The 23837-nt window shown below is 42.3% G+C and overlaps 1 protein-coding gene across 1 annotated transcript in view; it reads left to right on the forward strand.

Annotated features, from left to right (window-relative positions):
- The window catches only part of PDIA5 (protein disulfide isomerase family A member 5), a 99746-nt gene that overhangs the window by 17580 nt on the left and 58329 nt on the right, over positions 1 to 23837 (forward strand). The window contains exons 4-8 of the mRNA XM_050339630.1: positions 10688 to 10771; positions 11546 to 11591; positions 17649 to 17741; positions 19004 to 19064; positions 22695 to 22762. Of these exons, the coding sequence (XP_050195587.1) occupies positions 10688 to 10771; positions 11546 to 11591; positions 17649 to 17741; positions 19004 to 19064; positions 22695 to 22762 (352 nt within the window). The remainder of the gene's footprint in view (positions 1 to 10687; positions 10772 to 11545; positions 11592 to 17648; positions 17742 to 19003; positions 19065 to 22694; positions 22763 to 23837) is intronic.

Here is a 23837-nt window from a genome sequence, read left to right on the forward strand (position 1 = left end):
TCTGCTTCCCTGTGGCGATGACGGCAGTCTGTGCCTTTTCTTTCTTTATCGATGGTGCTTTTCTTGTTTCTTGTCATTCTCCTTCCCGTCAGGAGAAAGCAAGAGCACGCTGCTCCACTGACGGAGATCATTATGGATTGCTGAGTCTCTGCAGTGTGTTCTGTATTTCATACAGCGGAGGGGAGTGTGCAGGTTTGTGGCCAGAAGGGGCTGCCTGAGTGGCTGGTTTGTGTGGAAACTGTGCTCCTTGGCCTTGGCTTCTGTCAGGTCTGTGGTATGAGACAGAGGTTAGACCTGAGCTTTCAGTTCCAGGTTGAGTGGTCTCAGGGAGACCAGGGAAGTTAATTTTTTAGCATAATGTAGCAAAATACTTGGGTTTCTTGTTGAGACAGTGTGGACTAGAGCAAGTTGCTGCTTATTTTGTCACTTCGAGGTAGAGCAGCCGAGTTCCCCAGAGTGCCTGGGCTTGGGAGATGTGGGGCTGGGAATGCCAGGTGCTTTTCCTGCTCAGTTAGGCTCGCTGGTGCTAATGGCATGCTGGAGCAGGGCCATGTGAGCACGTGCCCAGGGACACCTCTGCATGTGACACTGCAGATAAGGTCCTTGTTCAGGAGATTTCAGTCCTTTCGACACCTCCTTCTAGACATGAAGGGGCAGCACAGGAATTGCTTGCAGCATTGAAGTGGTCACTGCTCGCTGCTGTGTTCTGAGATAGCATATGTGGCTCTGTACCCAGTTAGACATGAAACTATTTTGGTTGTGAATAAAAGACCCACCAATAAAGTACAAAAATACGTTTTATTTTAGCCTTTCCGTGTTTTAATTAGGAATTCCTCGCTGAGGCGTTTGATGTTCCATGAATGGCAGTGTGAGAGACAAAGGAATATTGAATTAATCATGCCTGGTAAGTTGCCTGGTGTCGGGGATAGAGCACAACGTTGCGGGTTGCTAAATCTTCAGTGTTCCAGAGATGAATCAGTCATCTCAGGAGCAGGAGTTTTGGGACATGTGTCTGGGGAGATGCCACGTTAATAGGAGCTGAGAGTTACAACTTCTGTTCCTGGCTCTGCGAATGAGTCACTCCTTGTTACTTTATCCTGTTACAAAAGGTGTTTCTGTTTTCCAGGCAACTGGGTAAATATTGCCTGATTCATTAGTTGATGTTTAGAAAGAGTTTGGAGAACTTTGAAAGGAAAAATTCTGCAGCAGCATGAAAGAGTGCTCTTTAGGGCATTCAGATATTATTGGAATGGGCATGTAAGAAAGCAGAGGGTTGGACTATTTATTGAGTTATTTTTTTAGTTGTAGGCTGATAGAAATTTGGAAAAATTCAGGGCATCATTATGGGCATCATAGGGAGTTGAAAGCTTAAGTTGTCTGCAAAAAAGAAAATGTTGTGTCCTTTTGTGAGAGACTTGTGAGAGACTGGCTGCTGCCAACACTAACAGCAGGTTGGAGTTTGTGCTGCATTCCCCCTCGTCTCCCAAAACCTTCCGTCTTCTGAGGCATGGTACAGCTGAGGGTAAAGCACTGATGTGGTCAAGTAAAAGAAGAGTTTTGAGAAAAATAGAAACTCCTTGCAAATCCTTATGGTGGCAACTAAAAGGTACAAAGTGATGTGCCTGGGAACACAAAAAGATGGAATTGCCTCTTGAGCGAAAGCCAAAGGTTTTGTTGCTTATTTTTAAAGCGGACAAAGCTCAAGTCCCAATTTGTGATGTCCTGAGGTCTGATTTTGAAGAATAGTCCTTACAAAGTTACTCTCTAGCCTTCTTGAGTGGGTTTTGTGGTAGACAACAGTGTAGTCAAGAACTGATGTTACTTGGAAGAGTGTAACTCGTTTGGATGAAGTGGAAAGAAAGTAAAATGGCTTTGTTTAAGAGGGGAAAATGTGCTTGGCAGGTTATAAAGCGCACTGTGGTCAGATGGCAGCTTTGAAGAGGTTGAAAGTAGCTCTTTCCATCTTGAATATGATTTAGTGAACACTCATGGGTTTTCTTGTTAATGAATTGTTTCGAGTTTTTTATTAGCTATAACTCCTGCCCAGTTGTGGATTGGTATTTTCAAAAAACACCCATTTCTTTGGCTCTGGGTAATTATTCTCTGCTCAAACTTGCATGGTTCCCTTTGCTGTAGGTCCCAAACATAAACAAAGCTGTGTGATTTCCATCTGCTGTCATAGCGCGTGTGCTTGGCTTTAGCACATCAGACTGCTAGGAAGAGGAAATGCCATCTGGTTAAAATGTCTGACTAATTTTCATTTGGTTTTAATCCCACTTTTTCTGCTTTAGTGTGTCATCCTTTTAGTCCCTTTTGTGTGTCATGTGCATCGTTCTTGTAGTCCCCATCCCCAATAATTACTTGTTGCTGTTGCAGTCCCATGACACTTAACATAAAGGTAAGACCATAATTTGGCTGGTAAAGAAGTCCTTTCAAGGCTACATAGCTAAATGTGCTGGTTCACGAGAGAGCCAAATCTCATGGGTAGTTGTCTTTTCTGGGGTTTCCTCCCAATATCTGTGTTCATCTGCCTTTTAGATGAAATCTTACCAAAATTCCAGTTTCCTAATGCATTTATACAGAAAGGCTTTACCCATACACACAATCATAGAAGAATGTATTTAATGCTTCGACATAGCAGGGAGAAATTTCAGAAATAAGGCTGCTGGTACAGATGGTGTTAAGTGTCATTTTGCTCTCTAGTTTTTACCTTCACTCCTACAAAGCCACTCAGAAGTAGGATCTTTTTAAGAGAATAAGTCTACTCATCTGCCTTACTTGTAGCTGAATTTTAAAGCTGGTGAAAAGCTTTGAAATTGCGAACAAAAATGACCAGATCTAATTGAGAGGAAAAAAAAAACATGGAAGAGTGCTGCTCTTACCCTGTTGCAGTGCTTTCCATCCAAGTAGATTTGCAGTGTCTGGGATTTCTGCCTTTTTCTAGAGTAGTTTTGAAGGCAAAGGGCAGTGTCAGCTCCAGAGGGGATGGCACACAGTTTTAGGTACCAGACTGAGGGAGGTAGCAGGGACTCCGTTTGCAGCTGAGGAATGCAGGTGTCCCTCAGGGATATTTTGCAAGTGAGTTATACTGACAGTGTGGTCCTTGTGTGGATGCAATTTATATGGGCAAACTGTGCATTTACAGCATAGATTTTCGATGCCTTCCTCTTGTCTCTGTCATAACCTGTCTGCGTGGTTAATGCTCATTCACATTAAAATGCTTTTATTTTCCTCTAAGAGTGACCATGCAGGAAGTGTTATGCCAGTCTGAAAAAGGTTCCTTTTTTAAGTAGGCTCTCAGTTCCTAACATCCTAAACCCATTCAGTTTGGTGTATTGCATTAGTTGAGAAATGCAGATAATTTAACTAAAATCCACAGTAGTGGTTGGATGTGTGAGCCTGGGCTCATGTCTGAGTTTCACCCTAACCATGAGTATTCCATGTGTTTTGCCTAGAATTGCTCATTAATTGAATCTTCAATGTTGTTGTTTTACAGACCAAAATGAAGAGTTAGCAAGCTAAGATTTAATGTAAAGAAAGTTTCCTCTATTTTCCTGCATCCAGTACTTTATTTAAAGCATCCTGCAGCATCCATCCTCTCCAAGCCTATAAGTGCAGCTAAAAGTCATAAAACAGGCACCAAAGGAACAGTACAGTGTGCTGCAGTGTCTGTGGATCTGTGGGTGACACATTCAAAACCTGCTTTTCTGAGGTTCTTAGATTAATGTAAACTCAAGGACAGTGGTAGTCACCTTGTGTCCCAGGTTAGGGCAGTGTTCCTTAGTGGAGGCCTGATGAGGAAAGCAGCTGCTTTGCAAACAGTTTAAGTGTTTGGTGGTTTTAGAAGTATCTGCAAAGCCTTTGGTGGCTCCTGTGAATGTGTTCACCTTATTTCTGTGCAGGTGTGTGGGCTGCCAAGTGCCTCTTGCTAATTTGTATTGCCATGGAAAGTACCGTTCATTAATAACTTCTTGACTTTCTGCAGGGCTGGAGCTTATAATATTTCCCCTTAATTGTTTTTGCTTGACGATATGACGATACCTGTTACCTTTTTGTCTTGGTTTTCTTTCAGCTTCTTGGCTTGCTCTTGCTTGGCAGTGAGAATTCATCACATGGGTTTTAATTTTCAGAAAATACTTCTTTTTAATCTCATTCCTATAGATTCGTGGCCTCTCTAATTGACTAATGGGCACAGGGAGTCGTTTGTATTGGGTGACAAGTGGTGCTGGGTCTCCATAGCACATGGATTATGCTGTTTGCATTCCTGGCACGTTCCGGGGGAGCATTTGGAGCAGAAGTCTGCAATCACCTTGCAGGTCACAGGGGGAATTTTTGCTGTATTCTAGGGGGTAAAATCATCCCTAAATTCAGATGAGACTCTGTCCTGTTTGTCTGCTATCCTTATCTTTAATTCTTTCCATCAGTATGTTTTCTGGTTTCGGTTTTCAATCTCCCCCATCCCTGTAAAGACTCAAGCTTTTCATCTGCCGCACTGTTTGAGTGGCTCCTTTGTTCTGTGCTATGGAAACCTGCTGCTATTGTTACTTCTTTTATAAGATAATTTCCATCAGGAACCTAGAACAGGAGCAAAATGTTGCTTTGTTTTCCAAGACATATCTTATGTTTGAGCTTCCTGTGCTGATTACTTCTGCATCCGTTTCTCCTGGGTCCTGTTCCTATTTTGATGCCTGCAGGTTCTTAAACCTCACTCAGGAGCGGAGTATCAAAGTGCCTGTCTGCACCAGTAGATGAGTATGGGGTTTCTGTTTGAGTAGATGGAAGCCATTACCATCCAGCTCTTTGGAGAAGTGCTCTTGCAAGCCAGGCTGATGGTCTGAGAAGTGATTTTTTTTTTTTTTTTTCCTATTTCTGATCTGTCTCAAGAGAGAGTGAGTACAGAAAGGTCTGGAATCATTACAGGGTATGAGGAGTCTTACAAATCTTATATACTGTCAGCAGCAATAGCTGTGGCAGCTGCTGGCCTGGGATGGGAGGGAGGAGAGAGGATGATGGGGAGGCAGGCAGTGCCTGCAGTCTGAGAGGAGGAGAGTTGTGCAAGAGTCGATATTTTTTTGTTTGGTCAGCAAAGTACACAAACTGCTGTATTGTAAATGGATCACACAGTCTTTGTTGGAGGGTGGGATCGATGACTACAAGGAACGTAGTCAAAATCCTATATTGTCCCCAACAATGGTTAATGAGTTGCATTTTTGATTCTGAAACCTTGCAGAAGCACATCTGACTACAACTGACTGATTTCCTCTTTCATATTAGGTTTGCAAGTGCAAATGTGTTTTTTATTTTTAGGTGGCTTGAGGATATTTTTGCTGCTGACACCCCTTTTGCTTTTTGGGTCACAAGATCAATTAGTTGTTTGGCAGGATCTCAACTCCATGATTTTTGGGATGCTCATCAGTCTGTTGTCTAGAGAGGGTATTCTATGGATGGCAGCCAGAGGGTATTGCAGAGACCATGCATTGGGCTGGGAAACCCTCTTTGATAATTCACTTCTGATGGCTGGGCTGAAATTGCAGTTGAAATTCCCTGAAGTTATAACTTGAGTTGTTCTCTGTATGATGGTTTTCACTGTGACATAAAAGAATGAAAGCACTTAAACAATAGAGACAAGAATGAGAGATTGTGCTGGTAACAAGATGACAGCTTTGACTAGTACCTTCCAAAGCTTTTCCAGTGTTGGGAGGCTTGCTGGGTAAGCAATCCTGTTTCTGCTCTGCCATATTACCATGCTCTTGAAGCCTATTCCTCTTCCTTACCTGCTCAGTTTTGTCTCTTCCAGCTATTACTACAGTGACAGTGTTTGTCTGTTCAGCCACTGATACAGCAGAGCCTCCATTGCATTAGAGTCTACAGGCACGACTGTGATACAAGGGACTGCTAAAGCAGAATTCACATGATTTTTGAGCCCTGTTTCAGATGGGCAGATGTACAGATAAAAGAGAAAATCTGTTTTGAGGTTGTGAGGTCTGCGGTTCGCATGTGGGTTACATGATACGCTGATAGAGAAATGAGATAGATAGTTCTTGTGCAGGCAGATTTACTGACCTCATTGCTTAAATTGGTTCTGTCAGCGTTTTTATTATTACTTCTCTTGTGCCTGGAAACACTGTAGGTGTGGGTGAAAAAGAAAGCTGGGTGCAGTCTGCATGGCAAAGTGCTGGAGATGCCAGCACAGCAGCAGTGAAGTGACGCGGCCACACGGCACATGCACACGCTGCTGTTATGTTGGCAACTCGAGACCTGGACGTTTTTCCAAAGAGGGGGTTTGGCAGTCATTCCAGATCCTTCCTTCCCAGGGGCTGATGTGGTCGTGGGGCTGTTTTCCCTTCTTCATGAGAAGCCAGTGGGCAGCATTACATGGTAAGGGAAATAATTAGGAAGCTGCAAAAGGTTTTATTTGTTCTTATGAAAGAGAATGTTGCTGAGGTTGTTTGGTCTTACCATGCTCCTTCAGGACCTGTCAGGACAATACTTGAATTTGCCCCAAGGATGGGTTTTTGCACTGCCACCTCCATGCACCATTTCTTACTTGGGATCCATCCAGCTTGGACTTGTTTTATTTTTAGAAACCAGTGTGCACTTAACTGCAAGCAAACTCCTGGGTCTTATTTTGTGTTCCTCCTGTCTAGTTCTATCCTCTATTCTTTCTCTCTCCAAATTACCTTGACGCATTGCTGCAAAAGCCTTATTCTGTGTTGCTCCTGCCACTGGGGACTGCCATCAGTATCTGATCTGCTTCTCCATCCTTATGACCGTGATCTTCCAGGCTTGTGGGCAGCCCTGCACAGGCAGAGCATCTTGTGTCGCTCCTAAGGAATGCCTGTGACATATCCTCTTCATGTGCTGGTGAGCCAAAGGAGGCCAGATCTCCTTCACGAGTCCCTCACCCTCCTCCTGCCCTGGTAACAGCTGGCTGCCTGTGCTAAGGGATTATTCATGCATGCTAGCGCTGACAGGGACCCCAGAGGTTTACAGGGAGTGCTCCAGTCGGGCTTCCTGCCAGCTCCATCGTAACCCCAAATGACAGAAATGTGTCCCAGTAGAGGAGATGGGCGTGTGAATGGAAAGGGCTGAAGCATTCCTGCGATGCACGCTATCTTTGTTGTTATTTAGACTTCTTGCTTAGTTAAGTCGACTTGGATCTTTCATTTTATTGTTCTTTTTACCAAGCTGCCATATGTCTTTTGCTTCTCCAGCAAAGGCACGTTTTGGAGCCCTGCTATGGTTTTGTGGGAAGGGGAGTGTGGAGAACATGCCTGTGGGAGTGGAAAGAAGCCGTGCTATCGTGCCACTTAAGGCTTGACCTTATTACCACATAGGCAGCTGCTGGTTAGGTCCTTTGTCATATTGAAAATAGGTTGATGTTTTGGATGATTTTCCAGGGAGATAATGCTGGATGATTGTAGGACTGCCTGCAGGGGTCCCTTCAGCAGTAGCACAGCAGGGACCTGCAAAGGTTCGAATTGCTCTGGACGGAAACAGCATGGGATGGCTGCTGGGGGTACATTACTGACCTCATCCTCAAACCAGTATTTCCTGAGCCTGGTGCCTTGTCTGGAGTGGGTTGGCCTGAGTGGTTGAGTGATGATTTTGGGGGTCGTTTTTGGCTTTTTTGGGTTGTGTGGTTTTTTCTTTCTTCCTTTTTTTTTTTTTTTTTTTCTTACTTTTAGTCATTATAACAAACTCTTACACTGCCTCTTCAAGTGATATAATTAAATTGCAAGAACCGGAGTCCTAATTACCCTCTCCCATGTGAGAGTTGAAGAGCTCATCTTCAGAGAGAGGCTGTTGGCTGAGATTCAAAAGAGACAAATCTCAGAGCAGGCTGCATCTGTGTTGATATTTACTCTTATTAAGAATAATGGTCATTAGCAAGTGATATCAGAGCAGGTTGCTCTTTGCAGGTTATTTTTGTCTGTCTGGAAGGGAAGGCGGAAGGGAAAGCAGAATGAGTCCATCTTTAGCCATTTCTGTTCATCTCCTTTTCTGCTTTTTCCAAAGAATTGTTAGTATAGCATCTGAGCTGGTGGGTCTGGCATGTGCAAAAATCTGCACTGATGCATGAAAAAATTACTGATACATATTTAGACATTTCCTATTCTGGGAATTTGCTCCTCATCCATCCCTTGCATCAGTGCAGATAGCTTGCATAAACAGACTAAACTCTCAATGCAGCGGTGCAGAGAATCTGCCTCCTAAATGGTAGGAGATATACTGGAGCAAACTGCTGCTTTCTTTCCTGTGATAATGGCTGTGCATTCAGGCAGCTGTGTGAATCCCTGCAAATGTAGAAATCCTGAAAGCAGGGCAGACTTAGATTCCAGTGAAACAGCTATTATTATCTCTTTTTTTTTTAATAGAAACTCATACAAACAGAAGATGAATTGTTAGGAGTTAGAGTAGTAGGAGTTGCTATCTGCTTGGTTACAGATGTAGCTTAGTAATAATGTTTTGCAGCCTTTTTCCAGTATAAACCTTGCAGAACTTTCCTAACATGACTATCCATCTGGATCTCTAATGATATATAAGGGAAAATTACACTTTCTTGACCACATGGTTTGAAGTTGCAGTGAATAGGTGGTACAACTGGCAACAGAATTCTCTTGATACCCATTTTATTCCTCTGCTGGTGACAGAACAATTGGTCTGCACATCTTGGAGTTTGACAGACCCTGTTGCTTGAAGTGGGTTTCAGCTTTACACTTGTTCACATCAGCCACCTCTCATTTGTCTTGGCAAAGCTGAGACAGCCACCTGCGTATACTGGAAACATTTGGAAGTGTCTAGAAGAGCGTTTACCAATGTTGACTGTGGTGTGGGCTGACTTTAGTTAATTGTTTGGCAGTGATCTGCAGCAGGGCCACAAGAGCTGCTCTGTGCCTCTAGATCTGTCTGGGGTGACACGAGAGGATGATCTGAAAATGGTGTCTCCACCAGAGATGCCCTGACCTTCAAGTCATTTAGGTTTAGCCCATGGGTCCACTGGAGGACTGCAGGTGAGAGAAGGCAGGATGTTTCTGACTCTTGGGTTTGATGTTGCTGCTAAGTAAGTTCCAGTACGAACTCCATGTGGCAAACATGTTCTTTGGCATAACTCCAAATCCAGGGTATTTGTTCTGTAATTTTCTTTGTTACAAGGAGACATGGTCACGTTTTTCAGTTCTCAGGCTCAGATCTCCAGCCTCCTGGAGAAGCAAAAGGAGTGTTTACAGGTTACAGTTACTAGCTTTGACTATGATCTGAAAATGCAAAATTCACATGAATTCAGTAGGACTCTTCAGATAAATATGCTTCTGTACAAGTGCTCCTTCCAGGGTGGTAGTTGCTTTGTTAGTTCCTGAAAGTGCTAATTTCCATCTTCAGCATAATATTCTGATTTTCTGCATGTGTCCATAGCACACCCCTCCTCATTTCCATCTACCATAAATGTTTGGGAAATTTCCACTAAGATGCACTCTCACCCACAGCACACTCTGAATTTAGTGTTCCTTGTTCCTCACATTTGTAGAAAGGCAGCTGTAGAACATGAGGAGAATTAGCACCAGTTCTGGCAGCAACACTTAATTTGGTGGGCCCTTGCAAGCCCTGCATCTTATTGTCTCTAATCAGTTTAAACTTGATGGGTTTTCAGTGTTTTCATTTTCTAAATTGATTTATCTGTGTAAAAGGTACAAGTTGTCCTCGGTGGGAACAAGTTTCCAAGCTGTTTAATCTTGCTGTTTGTCAATGCAAAGAACAGTCTTGTCAATGTGAATCATCCTCTTTTCTTTGTACTTGCACTGTTTCACTCTCCTCCCCAGGTCTTCGACCAACTTCTCATTCACTGCAGCTTGAAGCCTCCTTATGGCTTCACTTCACTTTGCTTAGATCAGTAGTTAGGCCACAAAGACTCTTTACCTGCCCACCAAAACAAAAGTATATGCAGTTTTCTCCCGTGGCTTTCTCTCTTAAACTCAGCCTAATCTGGTGCTGGAAGTGGTTCGTTCTTGTTCAGTTAGAAGACCACCTGCAGCAGGTCTGTCTGCTGTTACATCCTCCTTCAGGAGCTGTGGCAGATGGTCTTTTTCTCTGCTTCCCAGGACACATCCTTCATACCTAAAATGAATGGGGTTGCTGGGCCTGGGGCTCCAGAATTTCAACTGGTTTTTGTTTTCTGCAGGACCTTTTTAAGGCTTAACACTTGTGATTTGGGCTTGGACATACCAGGAACATGGGCTTTTTGGTTTTGTATTATCTTCTGCCAGATGTAAAAGCTGACCTGCTCTTTCCCTTTCAGTCTTTTCACAAACAGTACTCTTTGACCATCACCCTAACAGTAGTATGGGCTTATTGGAAACTTGACTTCCTAGATTTTATGTTAATCCTATGGACAGAAGATCTGCTGAGGTACTTCAACATGTTGGAATGAGCTGCTTTTTTATTGGTTAGGGCCTGGCTGTGGAATGTGATTTTAACACAGTTCACTGTGTCCTGACCAAGCAAACAGAGAAATTAAATTGACTAATGCAGCTTTTCACAATGCTTGTTCTACAAACTTAGCTAAACAGCTTCCAAATTACTGTTAGTTGGAATTAATTGCTGATAAGGAAGTACAGCAATGAGTTCTCAGAACTGAATGCATTTGATTTTCTTTTCTGGTAACCTTTCTTCCAATATGTGTTTTTTGCAGTGATACTGAAAGCCGAAAATTATGCAAGAAGATGAAGGTAGATCCTAATACAAAGGAGAAGGGAGTCGATTTACTCCATTATAAGTGAGTTCTGGGATGGGATTTGTAGTTCCTAATTGTTGATTCCCCCATTAGAACTGTTCATTCTCCTTTCAGCTCCGTGTTGCTGCAGCATTAAGATGACTTATTTTTTATCCTTTGATGTGATAAATTAGTTGCCATTTCTTCAGTTTGCAAGCGTGCGTTTTGACAGAAGTTGAGATAAATTTATTCTTTGTTGAATAGAGTCCACTAAAAGCACAAGCAAGGTCAGGGAGAGATGTCCAATGGACTAAAACTGACCAGTGCACAGGACTGATGCCTGAGATTTGATCTGTCTTACTTTCTCTGTCCCTTGCCTGCTGGCAGTGCCTGCTTGGCCTTGGACAAGTCACTTCACCTCTCTGTGCTTTTCTGACTTGAGAGAGTGCTTTGTAAAGTAAGTGGAGAAAGACAAGTGTAGTGAGACAGCAAGAGATTTTCCTCCTGAAAATAATAGGAGTGGGAGTACAGTTAGGTACACCAAGAGGCTACATCTCCCTCTCCAAAAATCATGCCTTAGTAACTGTTCTTGTTCAAGTGTCAGGGAGGAAATGGTTTACTAGGAACCTGTTTGCTTTACACTCTGTCTTGCGCCCTACGTTTTTCCTTACTCCTGTTTTTTGCCACCCTTAAATTGCTGTACTGTAAATTCTGCTTACTTCTGTGGCTTGGGTGGGATAATGTTATTCTGGTTAGTGGGAAGTGAGGAAGAGCAGCTGTATGATTTCTAGTAACATTACTGTAAGTTAACACTATTCCCCACTCCTTGTTCAACAGGGACGGTGCATTTCATACTCCATATAACAGAGCGGTCACATTGAAGGTAAATTTAAATATTTCATTATTATTCTTTTGGTTTTGCTAGATATGGGTTAGACATTTGTGAATTTAAAAAACAGGTGTTGGTATTTTTTCATGCTAAAAAGGGAGGGGGTTAATCCTTATAAACAGCTGTCAGAATGGCCTAAGGGTTTTTATGTGTAAACATGTCTGCCAACCACAGATCCGGGAAAATTGTGGATTATTTGAACTGCAAGGTAAATTGTAAATTAACCTGCACACTGGTAACAAATATGGGTTTTCTTTTTTTGATTACAAGGTGCTCTCAATGGCAGTGTAACTAAAAGTATTAGCTGATGCTGCATTTTGATAAGGAGTTCTCTGGGCTTCTTAGATTGTGTGTTTATAAACTTTAAAGGGAGCTGAGTGGCCTTATCTTTTATTGGACTGTGGAACTGCAGTTCCTATGGATGTACTCTGAGTGCATCAGGGATAAAATGACCTTTCTTCTTCTCCAGTGAATCTTGACATAAAGCAACAGAAAGCCACGTTCTCTGGGCAAGGGAGGAGAGAAGACATCAAACATGAAATGAACATTTAGATATTAATGATTGTGGAAATAGTAAACTAAAAGCACAGTGAGCAGGCTAAAAGTGTGCAGCTTTCCTTTACAAAGCCCTGGAGAAGCACTGAGACTGTCCTTACATGAGGCTACAGCCCTGCAATGACTTGGCTTCTAGAAATTATTGCTGTCCAGCTCTGATGCCCAGTTCCCATTTCTCCTCCTTCTCCAGCAAACCCACGCTCTGCACCATCATGGGTCTTGTGGAGGCTTGATGGCATCACACCAGGTTGACGTAATTCTGTGTACATCCCCTTTCTGGCTTGTTCAGGGGGTTGCCCTGGGGTGGAGGAAAGCCTTTGTGAGATGCTGTGTGAACCTGAGTCTGCCAGAGAGGCTGTTCCTAAGCGTGCTTGCTCTGGACCTTGGTTTTACTACCCTACAGTAGGGTAGCTAATGGGGGACTGTCTTGGAAGTGTGCCCTGACTTGAATTAATTCTGCCTTCACTTGGGGCTGTCAGGCAGGATTTGCCTGAGGTGGGGAGAATAGGACTGTGTATCTTCCCATCTCCTGCAGTAGAAATCTTGCCTGGAACTAGGAAGGGCAATGTTAGATATCCAGCCTAGTCAGCACCTGCCTGAAGCTGCTTCTGTTCTTAGTGAGGAAATGCAGCTGGTGATTTTATTTTTTTCCTTGGTGAGTGGTGGGCAGAGGGAGACTTGCTAGTTACCTAAATTTGGGTGGTTTGAACAATACATGACGTGTCTTTCCTGCCCTCCATAAAGTGCTGCAGCTAGGGCTTAGTGCTGTGACTCTTCCTTACAGATCAGATCAAGTGGAAAGCACCTGCAGCACTCCAGGGAGTGATGGGCTGAGAGGCAATCATAGCACAACAGGAATCTGATTGTTTATTTCTTCAGTTGCTGTTTTGTGATGAGCATTTCCCCTTTCCCTTTTGCCCAGCCTGCTGGGGAGAAGGAAGCAGCATCCCATGGACAGCTAATGGGGGATTCCATTGGGAGTTGACAGAGGGATTTTGAAGCTGCCTCACTGGAGGGGCTGTAGTCTTTCTTAATTTAACTGCCACTGTGAAACCAGCCACTAATGATTTACAGGCTGGGCAGTGGGTCAGGGCTGGGCAGTGGTCAGGTAACTCAGCTGAGTGTTTACTTGTTCCACTGCTGGCAGCTACCTGAGTATTTTCTGTATTTCTCCCTCTATTCCACTTCTTTTCCCTGTTTTCTTCTGTTGAGCCAGTGACCTTTCTTTCTCTCTCTCAGCTGTGTTTGTCAGGAACCTCCCAGTACATACAAACAGTGAGAAGCAAAGCAACACAGTTTGTTAGGGTATCATACTTATTTTACAGACAGGTGGACACACTGAAGAACAGGGAGATTAAAGGATTTGTTTTCACATCATTCAGCAAACGTGTGGCAATAAAACTCAGATCTTCTTTCCAGGCATCCAGTAGACATATTAATATATGTATGACATTTTGGAGAATGATGGACACAGCTCTGAAGAACTGTAAAAGGATTCTTCTGAAGTAATCAGCAATTTCATAGATGTGGCTGATCCAGCTGATAGTGTACTCAGGTTTTTAAGAATAGCTTTTCATTTCTTAAAGTAACTAAATTCTTATGCAATTAGCAGAGATGCCCTTGTGGGTTTACTGTTAGAAAAATGAGGAATAAAGAATAGCTCAGTGTTCACAGTGGGGGAATTTACGTAGCAGTGAGAACCTCCTGTGTTAGGATCTGAGCTGTTTTGGATATCTAGTAAAGGGGGATGGAATGCAAAAGAACAAATCTCAGTGATTTGGAATTATTAGGAATAGTTTTAAAAAATATTTCCCATTCTTTGCAGAAGGGCTTAGGTTTTCACAGTACTAAGTAGCTTGTCAGTGTGAAAGTTGGAACTTGTGGGGGGCAATGAACACGAGGGGGAAGGAAACTCCAGCTATGCTGGAGTAATGTGGATTATTGTAATGGGGTTTGAATTGTCAGCTGGACAGTGATTGGCTTGAAAATATTGGCCCTGTGCTTAACAGTACTTTCTGTCAAATGATTGGGAAACGAACAGAGAACAAAAAAGGAAATGTTATTTCACCTTGAGTCTGTTTGGTTCCTTCATCTTGTATCTTGTATGAGATTCTGGTTGCCACATAAGTGAGAGGTGTAGAAGTACTGCAGAAGGGCAGAGAGGCTGATCAGAGGCACAGATGGCTTGAATATTTCCATGAAGATCCTTGTGCTTGGAAAAAAAGGAGGAGATTCTGGTAAATGTTTGTGTAACTGAGTAGCTTAAAAAAGGGAGTGATTACCTCTTTTTTCTCCAAACTTGTGTGCAAACAATGACATTTGGGGAAAGTCTTGGAACTTGTAGCTGCATATTGCAAAAGCCAAGAATTAAGGAGCCTTAAAAACAGTGTTAGTCATAAGAGATAGATCTGTTAAGAGATATATATCTGTTAAGAGATAGTTAGCAAGCACATGGGTCCATATACAATAGCTGTTGCAGAGTCCATAAATTTAATCACTTTTGGCCAGAAATTGAGAACATATACCAGTGTGTGCTGTATAAGAATGGTGCTAGGATGTCTTTTCCCCAAATAACTGCAGTCATCTGCTGTTGGAAACCTAAGCTTACATCAGTCTTTGCTGTAACCTGGAATGTCTGTTCATGTGTTGCTTTAGCCACACCATGTCCTAATCCTCAATAGAGCCATAAGCCCAGAATCCAGATTATGTTTATTACATGATGAAACCTGGAGTATAAATTACAGGGAGAGTTTTACCTTGCTCCTAAAATGGAGAAAACTCATTAAAGTACAAGTCTGCCCAGGACTAGCAAAGGGAATAGACTGAGCCAATAAATTGGTCCTACTCTAAACTCTGAATCTGTTTCAAGTTTGCTGTTTTAAGGAGTGTGTGTTGGAAATCTAAGCAAGTCTTTTTATTAGCATCCCTACTGCATGACACTTCAAAGGAGTGAAGAGTGCAGGGATGTGTTTCTGTATACTTTTTTCAGGTTAAAACTTAGGTCTATGTATATGATCACCAGTTCTCCTGTTAAAACTTCCTTGCTTTTAGCAACCACAGGCTGGATGAAGCCATGTCCTGTAGTCTGCTGAATTGATGTTGAAGGTTCAAAGCTGTCACAGCAGTTTGGGCAGCAGGTTACAGGCCATTGTGGCTCTGTGGGGTCAAAACAAGACCTGACCGTATCACTGCAGGACAGGAATGTAGCTGGTTCTATAGCATGAGGGTAGCTGTGCCCTGCACGTTGCTGTGGTCTCTAACCCAGCAGCCTGGGGAGCAGTGCTTTTCTGTGATTAGAAAGTGCTGTGGTTTGTTTGGGTGTTGTTCTTCCCTATTTAAAGCAATATGGGAAGTTCTCTTTGCCACATGGAGAAATGAGGGCAAGGCAATGCACTGCCTGCTCCTGCCAGAAGACATTACACATCTAATTTTTTTCTGTCTTGGCTAAGAGGGAGAGGCTGGATGAATTAAATCTCTTTAATCCCCCATCCTCTAACTGCATCTGTTTCTACATGACTGAGCTTGGCATACAGGAATTCTTGAAACTAGCAGAGGCAATTACATTCATTAACTGTTTAAAATGTTGACCCCTCTCTCCTCCCCTGCAGTGTATAGTTGAGGTCTATGCAGACGGAGAGTGAGCAGAACTTGATGCAGCTGTCCTAAAGGTCACTGCTGTTTTGTCCTCTTCTTTCCTTTCCCCACATATTATTACTCTTCTTAGGACGTCATTTGTGATGTTAATGCCTCTAGGTTTAGAGCTTTTTACACTGTAACTCCATTGTAAATTACTTGATTTTATGTATTTTTTTTCCCCTAGGTAGCTCTTCTCTCTGCTAATGCCATTTTAAAACAAATTTCTTATTGAAGTGTTTGTGGCCCTAACACTACTACCTCACCCCTTAGGTCTTCTAACTGTGTACATTAAGTGCTTTGCTTGCTGTCTGGTGACTGATGTACGCTGCCTCTTGTGATAAGACAAATCTCTTCAATATTAGCTGTGCAAGTAGACAGAAACATAAATGCAATAAATGGATCCTGCCCTAAGCTCTGAATCCTCACGAGCCTTGCAGTACCAACTGAGATGCAGCAAAATGAGCTGAACTCCCCTCCCTGTTGATAAGCTGCTGGGTTGTTGTACCAGCACAGCCCCAACAAAGGCAGAGAGGCAGCAGAAATGTCTCTGAGACTGTTCCAGCAGAGGCATGTGTCACCAGGACTGCTGTTCACCTGCTCTTAGGAAGGCGCAATACCACACCCAGGCTTTTAGGTAGATATTTTTGGTGTGTGTTAGCATGTACTCATCTCTGCTCTTCAGTCATGGGCTGCTTTGGCAAAATACCACATGGACTGAAAAAGCTTTAATGAAGCTTTTCTTTGCTCCAGCTCCATATGAGCTTCCTTAGTGCTGTGGCAGCATCATCCACTCACTCTTACATTGAAGGAAGTTCCTGAGAGACCTCACTATGTTACTGGTGTGACAGAGATCCTGTCTGGGAGTGGATACACATGTAGAATCAATACCATAGAGGAAGAAATGGGGTCAATATAAGTGGTGAATAAACATGGAATACCAGGTAATTTTTCCTAGAGCAGAGACACCAGAAGATAACCGTGATAACCCTGTGCTTCCATGTACAGTTGGAAATGGGGGACAGTGTGACTCTGCAAGAATCCATGGAGAGCATCTCATTGACTAGGACTGGAATTTCCTTCAGGCTCAGGCTGAAATCAGAGCTATCAGAGAGTATTTCTTTATGATAAAGAGAATATCTGTGGTCTGCGATTGTTGACTGCCCGTCAGTCGGGTAAAGCAATTACAACAGCATGTGCAAATGTACTCAGCTTGTTGGATGTGGGAGCTGCAAAATCATAGGGTCTGGTACTTCCTAATTCTCCTGTCACATTTGTTTCTTACTCTCCTACTTAAAAATCCATTGAATGCAGTTTCTAGGTAGATGGGTCACAGAGGGAACTATTGGTGGATTATTTTCCTTTGACCAAATAAGCAGTTTGATCTGTAAGTGTGGAGCTCATTACTTTTGCTCACAGCAAGTATCAGTGTGCCCTCCAGCTAGTCCTGTTGGATTCAAAGGTTACTTGGATATGGTGAAGGGCATGAGAACCTGACCTCTGCATAAAGAGAAGTCTTTCCTGCTAACCCAGGGAGAAGCTGTGGAAGATCCAGTACCATTGAAAGAGCTCTCTGAAGGATGCTTGAAGCTGCTCTCTGTGTTTTGGTCCACTGCCATACTGTTTTTCCCATTTTTACAGTGGAAGTGGAAACTGATGAGTTGGAATATCAGTTTTGAGGAAGGTACACACCCACGTATCACAGGAGATTTGTGCTAATCTGCGTTAGAGCAGATGAGTATATGAGCAGAAAAGCAAAGGCACTAATGGGATGGGGTTTGCATGACAGCGTGGGTTTGAGGTTCGATGTCTCAGGGTTTCCATTACTTTTCCTTTAAAAGCTTTTTTCCTCATTTATTACAGTCTATGGTGGCCTTTCTCAAGGATCCAGAAGGTGCTCCGCTATGGGAGGAAGATCCTGAAGCCAAAGATATTGTGCATGTTGACAGTGAAAAGGTATACTAGCTGGATACTCTGTTGTTTTATAAATATATGGGATGAAGGGAGTGTGTGTGTCTGTATTAACTCATAGTGAAACATCCTTTCTTTGGAAGGGAGCTTTAAAGCACTCAAACTGTTGTGATTTGACAAAGTTTGTGGGTTGTGGTAACTGTAAAGTCCTCTTCCCTCCTTCCTCTCCCTTGTGTGTGGTCACAATATTAGTCTGCCAGCCACTCAGCAAGTACCAGAGCTTGTGGATGGTGTGGTGGAAGAGCCCTGTTTGTCTCAGGGAAGTGTAGCAGCTTGCAAGATGCAGTCACTGCAGGGTGCAAGTAGGAGGTAAAATGCTGCTTTTAAAACTGCAAGTTGTCCTTAAACCTTGGGTTCCCTCCTGTACCTGAGTTCAGGAAGAGTGGAGCAGGAGGAAAAACAGGATCCAAATCTTGAGGGATTTAACTTTATAGAGCAACTGTCCTCTCTCAGTGTTAAGTGGGAAAGCAGCGAATATGATGAAACCACCTTAAAAAGCCAGTGCCACCACAGAGTTACCCATTATATTCTTTCTAATATAATCAGCTTGGTCTTTTGTATTACTTTTCTAGTCTATAGATTTTTTAAACTTTAATTGATTGGACTCTAGCTGGTATTTTGTAAAGGGCTTTTTCAATTTTCTGGCTTTCATTTTTAATATTAGAAATGGTTATTTTGACATTCAGTTTTTGTAGGAAGATTAATTTTTAATGTTCAACCTCTGTACTCTATTACAAGGCTTCCAAGGGTTGCATTCAATTTGAAAACTTCATCTAGTTTCTCTATCATGCTGGTACTGAAAAATCTTTTTGTCATGGCATCTCATAGCTTTGGCAAGGTTTCATAGTGTGAAAACTGAACTTGTTTTGTTATTATTGAGTCTGACTTTTTGAATTACAGTATGGATTTTTGGATGTGTCAGTGAAGAAAGAGTTTCCAGTCAGAGATTCTGCAATGAGAATGAGCTAAACCATACAGCTTCCACATATTAACAGTGAAGATACTGATCTAGGATATTCAGCAAATATTTGAATCTATTATAAATTTTCTAATCTTCTTTCAAGTTAAAATTGAGTCAGGGAAAAAAAACTGAGTCTTGTCTGAAAGGAAAGATGACCCCTTTTCCCACAGATAAATGAGCCTGTGTTCTATGAATACATACATTAATTTTTTGAAGTTGTAATACAAATAATAAGGGGTGTCATTTGGTGTAGGTCTGCTTTTATTTTCTTCTGTTCATTCACTAGGAGTTGAGAAGGCTTCTGAAGAAGGAAGATAAACCCCTTCTGATGATGTTCTATGCCCCATGTAAGTAATGCAGCATGTCCTGTCACCTCTCTCTCCTTTCTCCACTGAGAGATGTCTGGAAGTCTGTCTAGAAGCTTCACCTTTGCTTCACTAATATCTTGTGCTATCTTGTCGTTCAGTTCCTTGTGGTGTTCTGCCTGTTTGTCCTCAGCTTTCTCCCTTGTCCATTGGTCCCAGCCAAAGGTTGTCCACTGCCTGCATCCTGGCCTTGTCTCTTTCTCTTGTGATGATGACTGTTGCTCAATGTTCTTTTAAGCAGTTGCTTTCTGTAATTTTGTTACCCGTTGTCCTTTCTAGATTTATGTTGTACAAAACAGAAACACTGTATGCTACAGGCAGAGGGAACAGTGCAGTGGTTGGGAGCAGGACTATCTACTCCATCCAGGAGGCACCCTCTGTGTTCCTACCTACCTTGGCAGCAATAACTGAAATACAAGTGGGGTTTCAGGAAGTAAAGAGAAGAGCACATTGGAGTCACTCGTTTCTTTTGTGACCGTGACCTTGTATTGCTGCTATCTTGTCATTGCATTGGCTGCTCGTTCCTTAATTTTGTCCATTTACAGCTGCCTTTTTGTGTTCCCTGGTGACTGCCCTGTGACAGGCTTTCCAGCTCCTCAAGGAAAGATAGTGTTGCACTGGACTCGTTGCTCGGTTGGAAAGCAGGGGAGCCGTGAGAAGGGAGTAAATGTGTGACCTAAGCTAGAAAAGCCTCGCAGCACTGTCCTGATAGGGAAGTTGTTGTTAGGTACTGTAAGCAATTCACTGTCTGATTCTGTTTAATACTGTGTCCCATGGCAGCATTATCTGGTGTTTCTCAATGTATTTTCTCTTGTAATTACTGCCTGAAATGCCGATCTGCCTTTTCTGTCTCATCTGAGTACTGCCAAGATGGCCACAATTGCCCCAGACTTACTTTGATTCATCACTAAGAGAATGGTTTTTCTTTTAATTAAATCCCTTGTAGCTCTGTGCCCTCAGACTCTGCAGTGGCGGGGTCCTGTGTGTCCTGGTTTAGTGTGTGGTTGTTCCCAGTCCCTGCTGCTGCGTGGCATCAGCGGGAGACGACACGCCTGCTCCGCTGTAAATCGCCCCTCCGGGGAGAGTTCAGCTGCAGATGCTTTCACAGTTTACCTGTATCAGGAATAATTGTTTTCCACAACTGAGTCTCTTCCTGAAATGTGCCTTATCTAACCCTTCGTTCTCTTTGAACCGTTCCCCGAGAAACCTTCCTTCTTCCGGTTTCTCTTCTTTTGAAGTGGCAAAACACCTGCTAGTTTTCAGTGCTGTAATACTTCTGCTGCTTTCTAAAGTGCTGTGAAGGAAGTCTACTTGTAAGGTTTTTTTTTCCTCCCCTCTGCTTTCTCAGTTTCTAACTCCCTCATCTTTTATTTAACACACAAGACCTTCTGACTTGGTTTTTGTCCAATTATTTTTTTTCTTACTCCTTTTACTGGAGACAGAATACATCCAGCAGTTGCATTAAAATAAGGGCTTCACGTAGCTGAAGTTATTGCTTACATACAGGTGTTACCTTTCATAACTGGGAGCAGCAAATCAAGACTGGCCACTAAAAGAAATTCTGCTTTTCTTGACTTGTAAGGGGTGGCTCAGGGAGGTCTTTGGCACGAGAGGACATCAGAGGCTTTGTCTGGGAAGCTACGGAGAAGACAGCTGCCTTATTTCTCTGCTTTGTTGGAAGTAGGGGCTTTATATTCATTGTGACAGATTCATAGGAAATGGACCCTTTCATTACAAACTGGTGCAGAGGGAGATGAAAGTGACTGCAGACTTAAATGTAGTTTCTTTAATATTTCAGGAATGCTTGGTCTGGGTAAAACGACTCAGAGCAAAGGCATGCTTTCCTCAGAAGATATTACCTGCCATTTGGAGACCATTCACTGTACTTTCAGACCTATATTACAAAGTCAGACAGCACTAAAGATGAAAAATTAGGTATACTTATAGGCATTCAGATTTATTTGTAGTTAACTCTGTCAAAGAAGACTCCTGCAGGAGACTGTCTGGATTTGGTGACAACAAGGAGCTGTTTATAACATCGTTAAAACTAGGACTTTACAAATTAAGGTGTTAAGTAGTGGAAAAACTAACGTGTGTTTAATTAAGCTCTCCCTTTTGAGACAAAACACAAGGAGAAAGAACAGAAGAAAATGAGTTTTTTGAGGTTACCCTTTTTATACCTGTTGAGTGGTATGTGTGGCTTGGCAGTATCCTGAACAATATAACTCAGAAATAGGTGGACAGGAGAGGATGTACTGAAGTGGATTTGGGAGCAGCAAGTTTGAGGCAGCAGCAGAGCTGGGAACAGAAGCATAGATAGCAATGATGGCTGGATAGAGGAGGGTGGTATGTGCCTGTGCTCCAGAAGGCATTCCAGGGAGCAGAAAGAAGAGTGAAGAGGGGAAGGTAGGGAAATCTGTTTTGGGAGTTTAGGGTCTGAGGCTGCTGAGGAGAGAAGAAGTAGGGGATCCAGAAGATAATGTTAACAACTCACATCCTTTGATGTCTGTCCAGTGGTTTGGATGAAGCTACAAGACCTCAATGGGCCTTAAATGAGTGGTCTGTGCCCACCAACAAATTGTCATTTTGACCAGCACTAATTTAACAACCTCACTGTCAGTTTAAACAGAGAGACCAAAGGTGGAAAGACCACAGAAACAAGAGCTCTCTTTCCTCTGATTAAATTATGTTCTTTCAGGCATGCTGATGTGATTCTAAACCGGTGATTGCAAAATCCATACCTCCTTTCTGGAAGATTCAAAACTCTTGTATCTTCACCAGAACAAAACTGTTGACTGCTGTCCTGTGGTGGACCCGAGAGTTTCCACAATAAGCGTCTGGAGGACTTGGCTCCAGCTTCCTTTCTTTCATGCTGTCTGCACTCCTACCCCTTCCCATCTGCATGCAAGGATTTTACTTGGCAGGAGTGAAAACTGCTGCTTACAAGGTGATTTACTGCTAATCTGCTTAGCACTGCACAGCGTCATCAAACAGCTCTCAGCACACTCCAGCTATACATTGGTGGTCTTCCTCACGCTCAGTTTGTCTTTTCCACAGTGCATTTTTGTATCTTACAAGGGCAGTTGCTTCTGAGTTATGTCTTCTCAATTAACAGAGCATCGTTTAACACTTGATGCCTGTGTAATGTGTTTAGGAAATGCATCTCAAATTAATTTCAAAGGCTTGTTAAGCTGGGATGAATCTCAGTACCTCCCCCTGTCCCTTAAAAGACCAGAAATGCATGAAGCTTTTTCTTTGAGTTCACAGTTATGACATCTTCTGTTGACTTTTGATATGTGTGCTTCATCTTATGTTCTCCTCTGGGTTCAGCTCAGAGCCTGATGAATGTAAAGTGTTGTTACTCTTCTCAAACTGGGATGAGAAATTAATATGAAAATGAAAAGCATGAAAAATGTGCAAAAATAGAGGCTTGTAAAAAGAAGTAACATCCTTAAAAACTAATTTAATAATGATTTAGTGAAGCAGATAAAGAATTTTGGTTTAAATTTTTTAAACATAAAATATTATTTCATATGCTTTGGAATATGGATCCTGTATAACAGGCTGAATAGAGTTTTTGGTATGTTACTGATGCAATTTCTTTTTTATCAGGGTGTGGTGTTTGTAAGAGAATGATGCCATCTTATCAGCAGGCAGCCACAGAACTGAAGGGTAAATATGTAAGTGAGAAGATTTATATGAAACTTCAGAAATCTTTTTAACACTTTTTTTTTTTTTGTATTTAAACCTGCAAATATTTATCAAATTCAAGAACTTTTAAGCAAGTCAAAACAAAACAGAAATGAATGAGACTGTTCCAGATCCCTTAAGGATTCTCTCTCTTGTTTTTTATTCTTTTAAAACTTTAGAGAATGAAGTGTTAACTCACTTGCCCTTTAGATCCAGTGTAGCTTTTGCTGTGGAGAAACAGGCTCTGACACTATATAGATTTATGTTTAGCTTCTAATTTGTGAGTTTGTAGACCTTTTGGGCTCATTTTGTTAAAGAGATGTTTGCCATAATGGATTTCATATGATGTTTCATTGCAAGGTCAGGGATGGATGCCCTTATACCAACTATTAATCCATTTTTTTTTAGTGGAGAATCAGAGTGTTATGAGAAGGGGATTCCCTGCACAAGCTGCTGGTCACTCTCCTTGCCACTAAGCATTCATACAGTCTTACAGTTTAACTATAGCTCTGTCAAAGTTAGCACTGATACCAGATTGATATGAAAGTCAGTTTTGACTGTAATAAAGTCCATCAGCAGCAGTCACAATAATTTAGTTGCCCCTTTCTATTAGTAAGACGTATTGATCTCTCTAAGCAACTCAAAGACACTTCTCTAGTCGAGGTTTTATAATGTGCTTAACGTATAATTTGTATGATGCCAATAATACAGGAAGGGCAAAGAAACAGGATCGTTGTTTCATGGCTTTAGCAGGATTTGGTCTGATCCTACCTGTTAGATCATTCACTGTTGAGTGTACAGGTTTCCTTGGGAGAAAAAGATGAAGCACTGCAGTTCACTGCTAGAGCAGCTCTGGCCATTCCTGCTCATGACTACCTAGTGCTGTCAGACTCCCCAACATTCTCCAAACTAGTTGTTTTTCTGAAGTGTTTTCTCTAAATCCTTGTTTGCTTAGGGCTGAAATGAGTGGGAGTTATTCAGGTTTATTTAGGACACAGTACAACCCTTAAAGAAACCCATTTTCAAGAGTGTTTTTGTCTATCCAGGCAGCACTCTAATGGCATC

The sequence above is a fragment of the Myiozetetes cayanensis genome, unplaced genomic scaffold, assembly GCF_022539395.1.
Source record: "Myiozetetes cayanensis isolate MyiCay16 unplaced genomic scaffold, myiCay2020 scf9, whole genome shotgun sequence".
In the NCBI taxonomy this organism is placed as follows: Eukaryota; Metazoa; Chordata; class Aves; order Passeriformes; family Tyrannidae; genus Myiozetetes; species Myiozetetes cayanensis.